The 15018-nt window shown below is 36.6% G+C and overlaps 1 protein-coding gene across 1 annotated transcript; it reads right to left on the bottom strand.

Moving 5' to 3' along the window:
* Nucleotides 1–4793: 4793 nt before the first annotated feature.
* LOC129248549 (uncharacterized) lies at nucleotides 4794–13271 on the bottom strand. Its single transcript, XM_054888137.1, has 5 exons — nucleotides 12914–13271; nucleotides 12660–12847; nucleotides 5938–6186; nucleotides 5295–5451; nucleotides 4794–5206 (listed from the first exon to the last, which is right to left on the bottom strand). The coding sequence occupies exons 1-5, from the start codon at nucleotides 13051–13053 to the stop codon at nucleotides 4939–4941; spliced, it is 1002 nt and encodes a 333-aa protein (XP_054744112.1). The 5' UTR covers nucleotides 13054–13271; the 3' UTR covers nucleotides 4794–4938.
* Nucleotides 13272–15018: the final 1747 nt, after the last annotated feature.

Below are 15018 nucleotides of genomic sequence, written 5' to 3'. Positions count from 1 at the left end.
AAAATTCGAATAATTGCCGGGAAAATGGTCAAAACGTGGACCCGGGTAACCTTCGGATGTGTATATACAATATGGGTATCAAATGAAAGCTGTTGGTGAATGCTTTAGTTCAGAGTACTTTTCATGCCGCTCTGTGACTAGGGTCTCGAGATAGAGACCAAAACGTGGACCCTAGAATGGGTTTGTACAATATGAATATCAAATTGAAGCTGTTGGTGAATGCTTTAGTACAGAGTATTTTTCATGCCGCTCCGAGGCTGGGGTCTCGAGATATAGGTCAAAACGTGGGCCCGGGTAACCTTCGGATGTGTATATACAATATGGGTATCAAATGGAAGCTGTTGGTGAATGCTTTAGTTCAGAGTATTTTTCATGCCGCTCCGTGACTAGGGTCCCGAGATAGAGACCAACACGTGGACCCTAGAATGTGTTTGTACAATATGGATATCAATTGGAAGCTGTTGGTGAATGCTTTAGTACAGAGTATTTCTCATGCCGCTCCGTGACTGGGGTCTCGAGATATAGGTCAAAATGTGGGCCCGGGTAACCTTCGGATGTGTATATACAATATGGGTATCAAATGGAAGCTGTTGGGGAATGCTTTAGTTCAGAGTATTTTTCATGCGGCTCCGTGACTAGGGTCCCGAGATAGACACCAACACGTGGACCCTAGAATGTGTTTGTACAATATGGATATCAATTGGAAGCTGTTGGTGAATGCTTTAGTACAGAGTATTTCTCATGCCGCTCCGTGACTGGGGTCTCGAGATATAGGTCAAAACGTGGACGCGGGTAACCTTCGGATGTGTATATACAATATGGGTATTAAATGGAAGCTGTTGGTGAATGCTTTAGTTCAGAGTATTTTTCATGCCGCTCCGTGACTAGGGTCCCGAGATAGAGACCAACACGTGGACCCTAGAATGTGTTTGTACAATATGGATATCAATTGGAAGCTGTTGGTGAATGCTTTAGTACAGAGTATTTCTCATGCCGCTCCGTGACTGGGGTCTCGAGATATAGGTCAAAATGTGGGCCCGGGTAACCTTCGGATGTGTATATACAATATGGGTATCAAATGGAAGCTGTTGGGGAATGCTTTAGTTCAGAGTATTTTTCATGCGGCTCCGTGACTAGGGTCCCGAGATAGACACCAACACGTGGACCCTAGAATGTGTTTGTACAATATGGATATCAATTGGAAGCTGTTGGTGAATGCTTTAGTACAGAGTATTTCTCATGCCGCTCCGTGACTGGGGTCTCGAGATATAGGTCAAAACGTGGACGCGGGTAACCTTCGGATGTGTATATACAATATGGGTATTAAATGAAAGCTGTTGGTGAATGCTTTAGTTCAGAGTACTTTTCATGCCGCTCTGTGACTAGGGTCTCGAGATAGAGACCAAAACGTGGGCCCTAGAATGTGTTTGTACAATATGGATATCAATTGGAAGCTGTTGGTGAATGCTTTAGTACAGAGTATTTCTCATACCGCTCCGTGACTGGGGTCTCGAGATATAGGTCAAAATGTGGGCCCGGGTAACCTTCGGATGTGTATATACAATATGGGTATCAAATGGAAGCTGTTGGTGAATGCTTTAGTTCAGAGTATTTTTCATGCGGCTCCGTGACTAGGGTCCCGAGATAGAGACCAACACGTGGACCCTAGAATGTGTTTGTACAATATGGGTATCAAATGGAAGCTGTTGGTGAATGCTTTAGTTCAGAGTATTTTTCATGCCGCTCCGTGACTAGGGTCCCGAGATAGAGACCAACACGTGGACCCTAGAATGTGTTTGTACAATATGGATATCAATTGAAAGCTGTTGGTGAATGCTTTAGTACAGAGTATTTCTCATGCCGCTCCGTGACTGGGGTCTCGAGATATAGGTCAAAACGTGGGCCCGGGTAACCTTTGGTTGTGGATGTGCAATATGGGCATCAAATGAAAGCTGTCGATAAGTGCTTTAATGTGGGGTAATTTTCATACCTATTGATGACTAGGGTCTCGAAATATATGCCAAAACGTGGACCCACCATGTCTTTGCCCAGCGAAGCGGGCCGGGTTTGCTAGTTACTTATACTTAATAAATCAACAGCATTTTTTAACGAATTCTTTTGTCACAGGGATTATTTTCGGAGGATGTCTTATTTTCGGAAAACGACGGTATTATGATATTTAACCTGCTAGACCTGCAAATAGCCGAGGGTTACCAAATAAGTAGTATGATACAGACATATAAAGTTACTGGTGGCGTCCCTCAGGAATCAGTCCTTGGACCCTCACTGTGGAAGCCATGTACGATGGAGTACTTAGCTTAAAATTGCCGTTGACATTGCTCACGTGGTCACGGACAAGAAGCTAGGTCACCTGCAGGAGAAGTATAATGATGCAGCGGCGCTGAAGTTGGCTGTACAAAAAACAGAAGCGGTCCTCGTAACTGCGCGAAGAAAAAAAGATTTCATGAAATTGCGAATAGGTGGCCATGAAATACTGTCGCAAGAGGCAAAAAGTATCTAGGCGTAATGGTTGATGCACGGCTCTGCTTTTAAGCAACATTTAGCAAGTGTGGGTTCCAAAGCAGCGGCATTCAACGGTGTCCTTACAAGAATTCTTCCAAACATAGGCGAACCGCAAGGCGCCAGAAGGCACCTCTTGGCAGTGTGGTGGATTCAGTTATCTTGTATGCTGTTCCTATATGGGCAGGAGCTAAGCCATCGAATGTTAGATCAGTAGCTCAAGTGCATCGACGAAATGCAGTAAGAGTCGCGTGCGCATACAGGACCGTATCAAACGACGCGGTTTGCGTCAACGCTGGAAAGATCCCAATAGATATACTTGTGCAGGAAATGGGGCAATTTTATGACAGACAAGGAGTAAAGCCGACAATTCAAGCGAAAGCTGCAGAATGTCTGCATTTGTTAGAAAAATGGGACTCGTCTGTTAACGGACATTGGACGTAAAGACACGGATATTTCTTAGAGTAGCTCCATCGTTTTCACATGGGGGACATTTTGTTCTGTCCAAGCTGCAACAATGTAATAGAAAGCGCTGAGCACGTCTTCTACTAAAGGGTGGTTAAGTTTGAAGGGCCGGTGTTGATTTTGAATAAAATACAATTTTTTACGAATTTATTGTCATTTCTCTTTATTATGATAATATTGGCTCAACTACGTAAAGAACAAAATATCGGCCAAATGGCAGCCGCGGCCTCGACGGCACACCTCCATCCAATGGTCCAAATTCTTGGTGACGCTGAGGCATAATTGAGGTTCTATGCCGTTAATGTGCCGAATTATCTCATCCTTTAGATCTTGAATTGTTGCTGGCTTATCCACGTACAACTTTTCTTACAAATAACCCCAAAGAAAGAAGTCCAAGGGTGTGAAATCACATTATCTTGGCGGCCAATTGACATCGCCGCGACGTGAGATTATTCAGCCATCAAATTTTTCGCGCAAAAGAGCCATTGTTTCGTTAGCTGTGTGACAAGTGGCACCGTCCTGTTGAAACCACATATCGTCCACATCCATATCTTCCAATTCGGGCCATAAAAGGTTCGTTATCATCTCACCATAGCGAACACTATTCACAGTAACTGCCTGACCGGCGTCATTTTGGAAAAAATACCGCCCAATGATGCCGAGGGCCCATAAACCGCACCAAACAGTCACTCCTTGTGGGTGCATTGGTTTTTCGGCAATCACTCTTGGATTATCATTCGCCCAAATGCGGCAATTCTTCGAAAATTAGTCATCCACTGTTGCCATTTCCTGCCACCATTCTGACCATTGACGACGTTTGAAATGGTCAAGAGGCTTTAGTTCTTGTACCTTAGTACATCAATTGCACCTTGAAAATTTGAAAAATGTCAAATGAAATGCAGAAAAAAAATTGACGTTTAGGTGTGGTTTACATTCAACATCGGCCCTTGAAATTCAACCAATCTTTATTACTGCAACATCTTCTTTGCGGCAGATACAAAAGAAACCTCGATAGCGTATAACATCCATACGCCCAGGTGAGAGGGGCCTGAGAGCATGCCACACATACCACTGGTATGACGCTACCGAAGCATTAGAAGACGAGCCTATAGCATGAAGCTGGCTGCAAATATGTTGGACCCAGACGTGGGTCAATAGGATTGGTCCATTTAATGGACACCGTTCGGGGCCTTCCCGAAATAATGCAAGGTAGTTCGGGGAAAGGAGTCTTCCCAAAAGAGGAGGAGGGATTGTTTTAGTGACTACACCATTCGACGCAGTTGACGACGGTCGCTGTAAGTGCGAAGGCATTTTAAACCATCCTCATCCACCACAAAAAAAGAAGAAAAAAGGGTTACCACGTAAAGACTTTTGTTGAAGTTGTCAAGATACTGAAGAAGAGGAAACTGTGGAACACCGCCTGCGTACATGCATTGCTCTATACAGAAAAGGGCTTTCCACACGGTTTTCCACAATCGGATTCGCCTTTTTTGACAGCATTGAAGAGGTCTCTCAAATATGGCTGCCGAAATTACCTAACGAAATGCGTTAAATCCACAGGTTGGTTCGGAGAAAATTCAGAAGTGTAAAGGATGGGATCCAGTGGTATCACAATGAGACTATTCAGAACTAAGTGCGCCGAAAGACAGCCACTCAATATAACCTAATCTGCTAGAGTAGCAATAAATTAAAAGGTAGTAAAAAGTGTTTTTTGTTTTTTTGAATATTAAATATTTTATTAAAGTATTTTATACTTCTTAGCAACTTCTACATATACTTCAAGGTGACTTCAATAGTGTGGTGCTCCTACTGATTTCCTTTGCAAATACAAAATATGCAATTTGATGTGCTTGAACTAACCACTGCTTATGCCAAAAATCTACGTATGAAATGCAAATACAACAATTTGCTATATAATATTATTAATCTATATATTTTTTTGAGGATTTCCAATTAAATGAGCGACAATTTTTCGACGCGCGTCAATAAGGGCGAATCGCAATGATATTCCAAATTTTTCACCGCAAAATCACCAACATTATTGGTGAAACACTTCAGTGTCGATATGGCAAATGTGCGAATAGGATAATTGTAGTAGGTAAAATATTGGCCATTCACCGCAATTATGAATGCCTTGTCGCCAATGCCGAATGCGATTTTGAAGATCTTGCCACGTTGAAATGGAAATTCGCCATCAGTTTCCTCATCATCCGACGAAAAACTGGAAATAGCAACATGTAAATTTTTAATAAAAAATTGAGCGAAAAAGCAGAAAAAACGAATAGGAGGGTAGAAAATTTTTTACTTGCCTGTTATCGGGCCGCTCGTAAGTGCGTGACACGGTTGTAGTCTCAAAATTCACATGAAACTTGAGCACAATGCGCCCTGTGTCATTGCATTGGAAGCAAATGGAGAAAGCCGTATTCGGTGGACCTTTAGCAATGCACTCCATAGCAACAACGGTACCTGTTGTAATATAATGGAATTTAAAGTGGGTGAAAGTGCAAAATATTTTAAGGTATAAAATTAAAAAAAAAAATTTGTTTGATTTTTGGAAATGCCAAATTTCTATTAATTTATTTACGAGTACATACTTTGAAACAAATTCTATTAATAATGAAAAGTAAGAAAAACATGTATAAATATAAATCGTGATGGCGCAAAATTAATCATCCTATGTCGTTTTTCAACGACCTTTTTACTAAATAAAAAAATTGTTTGAGTGATGAAATTTTTTTTGAAATTTACGCGCCTCATTGCTTGTCTGTAGCTGCCTACTTCGCAGGTGTCAATTATCATTGACGTACGATGCCATTTGCAAAAATTATAAATCTTCCGATAAGGTGATTAATTTTGCGTCACCTTGTGTATATACTCTTTTAATGTTTATTTTTCTCTTTCACTCTTCCACTCTCTCTCTCTCTTCTCTCTCAATCTCTCTTTTTAGCTTACCAACTTCGTATTTCTTTGGTACATCACTTTGAAAAGCAATTTTCTCCGGACAAATCAAACTTCTCGGAAAGACGAGCGGAAATAGCATTCGTTGATGGAATTGTGTGATTTTTTCAAAGTCACCGTAAACCATTACGAAATTTATTGGTTTGGGAAATTTCACAAATTCGAAGGCTCCATAGAGATTGTCGTTTATGTAGATTTCGAAGCATTTTTGTAGAACAGCAATGCGAAATGTGAATGTTTTTCCTGAGGATACAATAAAAAGGCAGGAAAAATTATTTGATTTTTAAATGTTCATTTAATTTACATATTAGCGCAAAAATATCAAGCTTATACCTATGAAACCGGAACTACAAAAAAAAATACACACACACCCTTTTTATGCAATTAGGGCAGTAAACACACTGGCGATTTCCGCTGAATACAACAAAGGTAATTCATTTACCTTCCGCGTGCTATTTGGCGACAATTAGAAACACCCAATGCCAACCTAAGATCTTCTCCACTTAGTGTGGTCAACGCAGAAAACGTCGTCAACTTCTTTTAGCACCACCAGCAGGTCCAAGTCGATTACTTTCAAAACTGCATCATTTGCATATCTTAAATCTAATTTCTGTTATTTTTTTTTTATTTTTTTTTATTTTTTATCTTTATTTTTTTTTTACCTTATTTTATTTAATTGAATTTCATATTACTTTATTCTATTTGTATTTATTTTCATCCAGTTTTATTTATTTTTTATTTATTTATTTATTTTTTTATAATTTTTTTTTACTTTATTTTTTTTTTCCTTTGCATACATTCCTATCATTTAAAAGCTCATATATGTAGGTCATTCTCCCTTCATCTGCGGTTCACAAATCTTCCGCCGAATCATTCTCTCGGACGCTTCACATTTGAGTTCACAAAGTGCTTGAGAGAAAAATATTCGAGGGATATTTTTGCGATGACGAATGCCGCACAAGGGAAAATGAAGAGAGTCATGAGTTTCATGAAGACCAGCGAATAAAGGCGGGCTAGGTCATGCTGTATGAACACCTCTGAATGTTTATTATTTTTTTTATAGTATCCTACAGCTTGAAACAGTGTAACGTAATAAGCTTCTTTGGATAGACTTGGTTTCATTTGGTGCTTTTGATTGGTATCAGCTCATCAACATTTCAGAAGAAGAAAAATACTTCTTTCATATATGAAGTAAATTTGGTGGACATATTTACTAGCACTTATTTGTTTTTGTTTTGTTATATTTTGGAATGATTTTTATTTTATGAGAGTGACTAAAAAAAACGTTATTTTTTACTTTCGAGCAAAATAATGAAAAAGCAAAAATTACATATCCCTACGAAATGTGAAATGTTTTCATTTAGAGGTTAGGTTAGGTTAGGTAGTAATGGTTGCACAGGGAGAAGTTTGGTTCATCCTTTGTGATACCAGAGGGGAAAAAGAGGTGAAACGATAGGACGAAAAGAAAAGGGGTGCGGAGGGTTGAGTGTTTGTGGACTATGAACGGTGACTAATTTGCGGTTGTGTTAGCCTCTTTATACTGCTGATGAAGTTCATCAGATTTTTGATATTAAGACCTGCTATATCAGCAGGCGCAGAAAAGAAGTGAGAACCAAGATGCTTGAATCTTAGTCCGGCGAGAGCTGGGCAGCTAAGCAGCAGGTGCTGAGATGATTCCACCTCATCCTCCATACTTCTCTTCTTCTTAATTGGCGCGATAACCGCTTACGCGATTTTGGCCGAGATTAACAAAGCGCGCCAGTCGTTTCTTTCTCGTGCTAACCAGCGCCAATTGGACACACCAAGTGAAGCCAAGTCCTTCTCCACCTGATCTTTCCAACGCAGAGGAGGCCTTCCTCTTCCTCTGCTACCACCAGCTGGTACCGCATCGAATACTTTCAAAGCCGGAGCGTTTGTATCCATTCGGACGACATGACCCAGCCAACGAAGCCGCTGGATCTTTATTCGCTGCGCTATGTCTATGTCGTCGTAAGGCTCATACAGCTCATCGTTCCATCGTCTGCGATATTCGCCGTTGCCAACGTGCAAAGGTCCAAAAATCTTACGCAGAATCTTTCTCTCGAACACTCCAACCGTCGCTTCATCGGATGTTGTCATCGTCCAAGCTTCTGCGCCATACGTTAGGACGGGCATGATGAGAGTCTTGTAGAGTGTTAGTTTTGTTCGTCGAGAGAGGACTTTACTGATCAATTGCCTACTTAGTCCAAAGTAGCACTTGTTGGCAAGAGAGATTCTACGTTGGATTTCAAGGCTGACATTGTTATCGGTGTTAATGCTGGTTCCTAAATACACGAAGTCTTTTACAACCTCAAAATTATAACTGTCAACAGTGACGTGGGTGCCGATACGCGAGTGCGCCGACTGTTTGTTTGAAGACAGGAGGTACTTCGTTTTGTCCTCGTTCACCACCAAACCCATTCGCTTTGCCTCTTTATCCAGTTTGGAGAAGGCAGAACTAACAGCGCGGTTGTTAAGGCCGATGATGTCAATATCATCGGCATACGCCAGCAATTGTACGCTCTTATAAAAAATTGTGCCTGAGCGATTAAGTTCTGCGGCTCGTACGATGCTCTCCAACATCAGGTTAAAGAAGTCACACGACAGCGAGTCACCCTGTCTGAAACCTCGTTTGGTATCAAACGGCTCGGAGAGGTCCTTCCCAATTCTGACGGCGCTGCTGGTGTTGACCATACAGCTGACGCAAAAAGGACTCGAAGTAATTCCGATGCCCACGAAATTTGAGAGATGAGATTTTGCCATCCTGAGAATATCCCTGGAACGCCTCCTATCTAAACGTGGCCAGATGGACTTCGCGACTTTACACGTTCGCTGAGTAGGTGCAAAGCCCATTCTTCCGGGAGTAGAGCGCAGGTTGTCAAGGGAATTCTGATCCTCTCCTTTCGCGGGCACACTACCTCACTGGTCCCTTGTCTGGCCAGCTCGTCGGCTTCGTAGTTTCCAGCAATGACATTGTGACCAGAAACCCAAATTATCCTTATGTCGAAGAATTCTGATGCAATCGAGAGAGAGACCAGGCATTCTCTGACCAGTTTCGAATGCACCATAATAGAGCCGAGGGCCCTAATTGCCGCTTCGCTATCGGAGTAAATATTTACCTTCTTAACAGTTCTTACGCAAGTAAGTAGCTAGTCAGCTCCTTCTTTGATTGCGGCTACCTCTGCTTGGAACACACTGCAGTGATCCGGTAACCTGAATTTGAGTTTGATGGGGAGCTCTTTGCAGAATACTCCTTCTCCAACCCTACCGTTCAACTTTAGAGGAACAAATATATTTCCGCGCTGAATAAGAATCAACATCAAAAATTGTCCACCACGTCAGGAATAATTCCAGGACAATAATGAAGGCCACCGTTATGACGCTGACCTATTTCAAATCCGTATCAAAAGCATCCTATGCACGGTGGATCTAATAATAATGTTTGGTTAATTTTAATCTGAATTAAAAGAAATGCATATCATTTTATCGGTTTATAACTGAAAAAATTGAAAACAACAAAAATTAAAATATGAGAAAGCTGGAAAATAAGAACGCGCGCAGTCGTGTTGAGGTGATAAAGGAGACGTTTTGAATGATGATAGTCAAAGATTAAAAAATATTAATTTAGCAAAATGATACCTTTTACCACACTATATTAAATTTAGAAACCATTTTTATAAAAGTTATAAACATTTAATTTTATGAAATTTGTTGTCATAAATTCAAATATTCGTAATTTTTATTGTAAGTCACTTTTTGAAAATGATGTTTAAGGGTTACGAGTATCAGAGGCCCTGACTTTCAATAATTTTTTTTGCTAGTCAATTGTTTTATTTTACAAAAATAAAAATATAGCATTAATAAATTATGTTTCGACTTGACTTAGCAAAATTTCAAAAAAAAAAAAACAATTACTAATTGTAAAAGTTATCGCTGTTTGTGTGGAACCCGTTTCTCCAGAAGTCCCTTGTTGTCCTTGGAGATTCATCTAAAATCAATCGGACAAGAGAAATTAGTTTCATTAATAGATAATCTTGTGCCTGGTCGAAGCTTTTTTTCAAAATTGAGAATATGGTGACCTCAGGAAATATTTTTTCAGATTTTCGAGAAAAAACCGACAATTACTTGTTTAGAAAAAATCAACATTTTTGAAAAAAATCCTTCGATCAGGCACAAGTTTTTTCTGTTTTTCACAAGCAGTATAAATTTTATTGAAATCTACTGAGCGGTTTTTAAGTAACAGTGATCACCAATTCAAAAAGCATAGTTTTGAGAAAAACGCATTTAAAGTTTGCCCCGGAGCGCCCGAGTGCCCTTTGTTAGTTGTTGAATAATTCGAAAAGAAATTTTCGTATTCAATTTAAATTTTCACACAATATTTTTAAAATATTATACTTTAAGAAAATGCAAAAACAAAAATTCCCATTTTTTGAAAATTCTGAATACCCCTAACCCCTTGAAGTTAAGAGTGCGTACTATGCATGCATTATTTAGGGAAGCTACAAAAAAGTTGGTCTGCCAAAAAAAAAAAATATTTTTGGCGCTAAATCACTCAAAATTCAGCCTTGGTGAACAGTTTGAGGGGTCACGCGTACAGCGTGAAAAGATACACAATAATTGTCACATTATAGTTCTTGTAATTAACACTCGCAGACCTGTCTTATCAATATCAAATACATTTTGTAATCAAATAATGATTACATTTTTATACATCATTTTGGTAATTATATTATTTTAATTTAATTTAATTTAAAACTTTTATTTTATCTACTTTATTTTTTTTATTTTTTATTTTTATGTTTAGGTAGGTTTGGCAGTCGCATCGCACATAGAAACACCGCACATATATAGATGCCACTTAGACCCCGAAATGGGTCCTTTGCATAAAAGGTGCTTGATACCTAAAGTGTTAATTTTTATGTTTACTTTGATTTTATTTATTTAATTTAATCTTATTGAATTTTATTACATTTGATTTAATTTTATTAATTTTTTTGTTTGTTTTTCCTTGTTCACTCCTCTCGGGAGCATACCTGTAGGCCCTCGGCCAGACTTGTCTTGCGTTGGTTTCGTTAATCTATTTGTTAATTTTACGTTATTTTATATTTATTTCTACATTATTTTTCTTCATTTTTCTTTTATTTTTTAGTTTTTTTCATATTATTTTGCCTTTTTGAATTTTATTACATGTGGTTTAATTTAAGTAAATATAATTTATGTTACTTAATGTTATTTTGTTTTTGTTTTATTTTACTTTATTTATTTTATTTTTTAAATTTTTGTTGTTGTTGTATTTACTTAATTTTATTTAATTTAATTGAAGTTCATATTACTTTATTGTATTTGTATTTATTTTCATCTTGTTTTATTTATTTTTTTTTTATCTTATTTTACTTTACTTATTTTATTTTTTATTTTTATTTTGGTTTTGTTTTTATTTAATTTAATTTAGTTTTATGTTATTGAATTACATTACATCAGATTTATTTTTTTTGAGCTAATTTGATTTCATTTTACGTTATTTTATTTCGTTTTTTGTTATATTTATTTTTTACACATTATGTATTTAATTTAATTTTTATTTCTTATTTTTGTTGTATTTACTTAATTTTATTTTATTTAATTGAATTTCATATTAAATTTGTTTATTAAATTTGTATTTATTTTCATCTTGTTTTACTTTTTTTATTTTGCTTTTTATCTTATGTTATTTTACTTATTTTATTTTTTGTTTTTATTTCTGTTTTTTTTTATTTAATTTAATTTAGTTGTATGTTGTAGAATTTCATTACATCTGATTTATTTTATTTGAGCTAATTTAATTTCATTTTACGTTATTTTATTTCGTTTTTTGTTATATTTATTTTTTTCGTTTTATTTTCCTACATTGAGTTTATTTTAGTTTAATCTAAGGTTTTTTTGTTATTACGTAATTTTATTTTTATCTTATTTCACTTTATTTATTTTATTTAATTTTAATTTTAATTTTTATTTTTGTTGTATCAACTTAGTGTCATCTCATTTTATTTATCATTTCATTTATTGAATTTTAGTACATCTTATATTTCATTTAAAAATATTTTTTAAATTTATTTTTACTAATTGTATTTCATTCTAAATATTTAGCTCAATTTCATTGCGTTGATTTAATTAATTTACTTTTTATTACGTGTTTATTTTTTTCATCTTATTTTATTTTATTCTACTTTATTTTAACCTATTTTTGTTTTATTTTAATTCATTTTTTTTATTATGTTTTTTCTTCTTCTTATTTTATTTTATTGTTCTTGGTTTGAAGCTATTTTTGTTTGATTTAAAAATTTTTTTTTTTTGTTTTCTGATTGAATTTCACTACTTGAATTTAATTAAATTTTACTTTATTTTACTTTTGCTTACTTATGTTTTATTATTATTTTTTTCATCTTATTTTATTTTATTCTACTTTATTTTAAGCTATTTTTGTTTTATTTTAATTAATTTTTTTTCGTATTTTTATTGAATTTCACTACTTGAATTTAATTTAATTTTACTTTATTGTATTTTTATTTATTTTATTTAAACTTAATTTATTTTACCTCAATTTAACTCCCGTTCAATCCATTTCATTTTATAGTACATCCCCATTCGCTTCTCACTCAAATCACATAACTCATACGCCCCGTCGTCCACACTTTGTACTCATGATTTGCTGTACTTGCCTGGCACCAATGGATTTTTCGGTCCATCAGATTTCCAATTCTTTGAGATCTCTTCTTGTTGCCAACCTTCGCCGGGCATAAACATACTCCTTATTATTTGATTCTCCCTAAAATTCGCCTCAATTTTCAAATAAACCGTTTCGCTCTCATTTTGACCCTTAATATTATCGGTTATGTCCAAGCAAATTCTTAAAAACAATCAGAAACATTATTGAAATGATTACAATATTAGATCGTCAAGCTTTCATGTTTACTTATTCGGATTTGGTTTCACTTTCCCACTCACTATGAGCACATTACCGAATGGCACATCCGCCAGCAATTTTCCTTTCCAAATGTTCATTTCGCTTTGACTGCCACAGAAGGACTGATTCAAATCATCTATCGACGACATTTATTGGTTGTTAACTGGAAAATGCCACTTGCACTGCGACTATGAATTTTTATTTATTACAATTCGTAGGAATTTTCGTAGGTTTGGAATTTAAATATCTATTTTTACGTATGCGCTTCTTCACTCATTGCCGTTAAAAATAGCAAATGGATGATTATGTAAAGGAATGTACCAAGTATTTATTACGATTTGAAGCATAAATGCAAATGGCTGCACGCGGAAAGGATTTATTAACTCACTGGCTGACGAGTAGCAGCAGAGTGGATTGAATGCGAAAATGAAATGCTGTAAATGCCTATGAAATCGGAATGACTACTGCTTGTTTTTACCTATTTTTTTTCATTTGGCTACAAATTGGTAAGCAATTGTGTTTCGTGTCACCCCAAGCAGCCTTGCCTCCATCCATAATACCACGAAATGGCTACATTGTCTTGCTGTGTTCAGCAGCTTTTGTTGGTTCTTTATTTATATTAAAATACAATCATTCTTCCACGGCATACTAAATAATCTGGCTCTCGCTCCCTGCCTCGCCAACTTTGCTTGTCAAAACATTAATGCACGTGCATTCATATATATATACATACATACATACATGTCAAAGGGTATCTTCTATTGGGTATGTGCTCGTATGATATGTACATCAATCTGTATAACTTTTCTTGCTTCTTGTTGTTGTTCATATTGTTTAATTTAGTTGCTACTGTTGCGCTGTTTGCTGTTGCGTGTCTTTGAAATCACGAAATTGATTCCCTGTCTGAAGTTTTGCATTTTCACCTCCTTCACAACAAAACTATATGCATACTTACATATAGCTGGGAAAAGCAATAGTAAATCTGCAAATCTTCGTATATGATTTTGTATACATATAATGCCAACAAGCCTTATTTGTATAAACCGCTACTTCACCTCTAAACTTACCGCTGTTGCATGCCACCCGGTTACCTGAAGACTTGGGCAACTTTCAGGGTTTTATTTTTGAAGGTGAGGTAGTTGTCTCAGCTTGTGCAGTATAAGTAATTCACTTGTTAGCCCACTTTTGTGTCAGTTCTGAGAACATTCGCTTTCATGTCATTTCCTTTCGAACCAAGAACATTATTAAAATGTTAAAATATTTGCCCATATAAAGGGTGGTTCAAACATATATACCTTATGCTTATAAATATATATTTGATAATGAAATAAAATGAAAAAACAGATTCAACCTGTTTCAACCCTTTGAAACGGAGCCGCTCGACGGGTGAGCGTCGCTGAAGACGAGAGGTATTGGAGAGCGCAGTAAAAAAACTAAATACGTTGAACGATATAAAAACTAAGGTTTTATTTAACACAAAAAAAATTTTTCATAAAATCGAAAGATAGTTATATTATAAACAAACAAATTGGAAAAAACTCACAAAAAGAAGTTTGGTTGTATTTATGTATACATTATATTCCGGCATTGTGTGGTATCGTTCAAATTGACGAAGTAATGCCGTCACCTTCCGTCTTTGAAATTCAAAGTAATATTCGTCAGAACTGTCACTATCTAACGTATCATCTCTAGATCGCTTAGCCATCGTGCGTAGGATAAAATATATTAAAAGCCTGCTGGTTCCTCTGCCAGAGATCCTGAGAACTGAATCGAGGAACTGAAATTCATTCTGACTCCACCGTCATCTCACATCGTAAGTTTACATTATAAGGAAGATAGGACTTCATCGCTAATGGCCCCTAATGTCTTTGAATGAAAACGTGACTCCTTTACTACACCTCTTACACCTATACCTACCGCTCAGAACTACAGAAATCGCGTGCCTTACAGCTACGAATTAATTTGGGCAACGTTAAACGGCTTGGGCAGTTATATGCTGACACTCGTCCCCAAAGGATTAACAAACGATGTGTGGTTAATAAATAACGAGACTGATGCTACTACGTGTAGAAGAGTACGTCTGTGCCAAGCGCCAGCGATTGCCAGCTTTTTAA

This window comes from Anastrepha obliqua, chromosome 5, assembly GCF_027943255.1.
Source record: "Anastrepha obliqua isolate idAnaObli1 chromosome 5, idAnaObli1_1.0, whole genome shotgun sequence".
Lineage (NCBI taxonomy): Eukaryota > Metazoa > Arthropoda > Insecta > Diptera > Tephritidae > Anastrepha > Anastrepha obliqua.
Note: the sequence above shows the minus strand (reverse complement) of the source record. Positions and strands in the feature narration are given on the sequence as shown.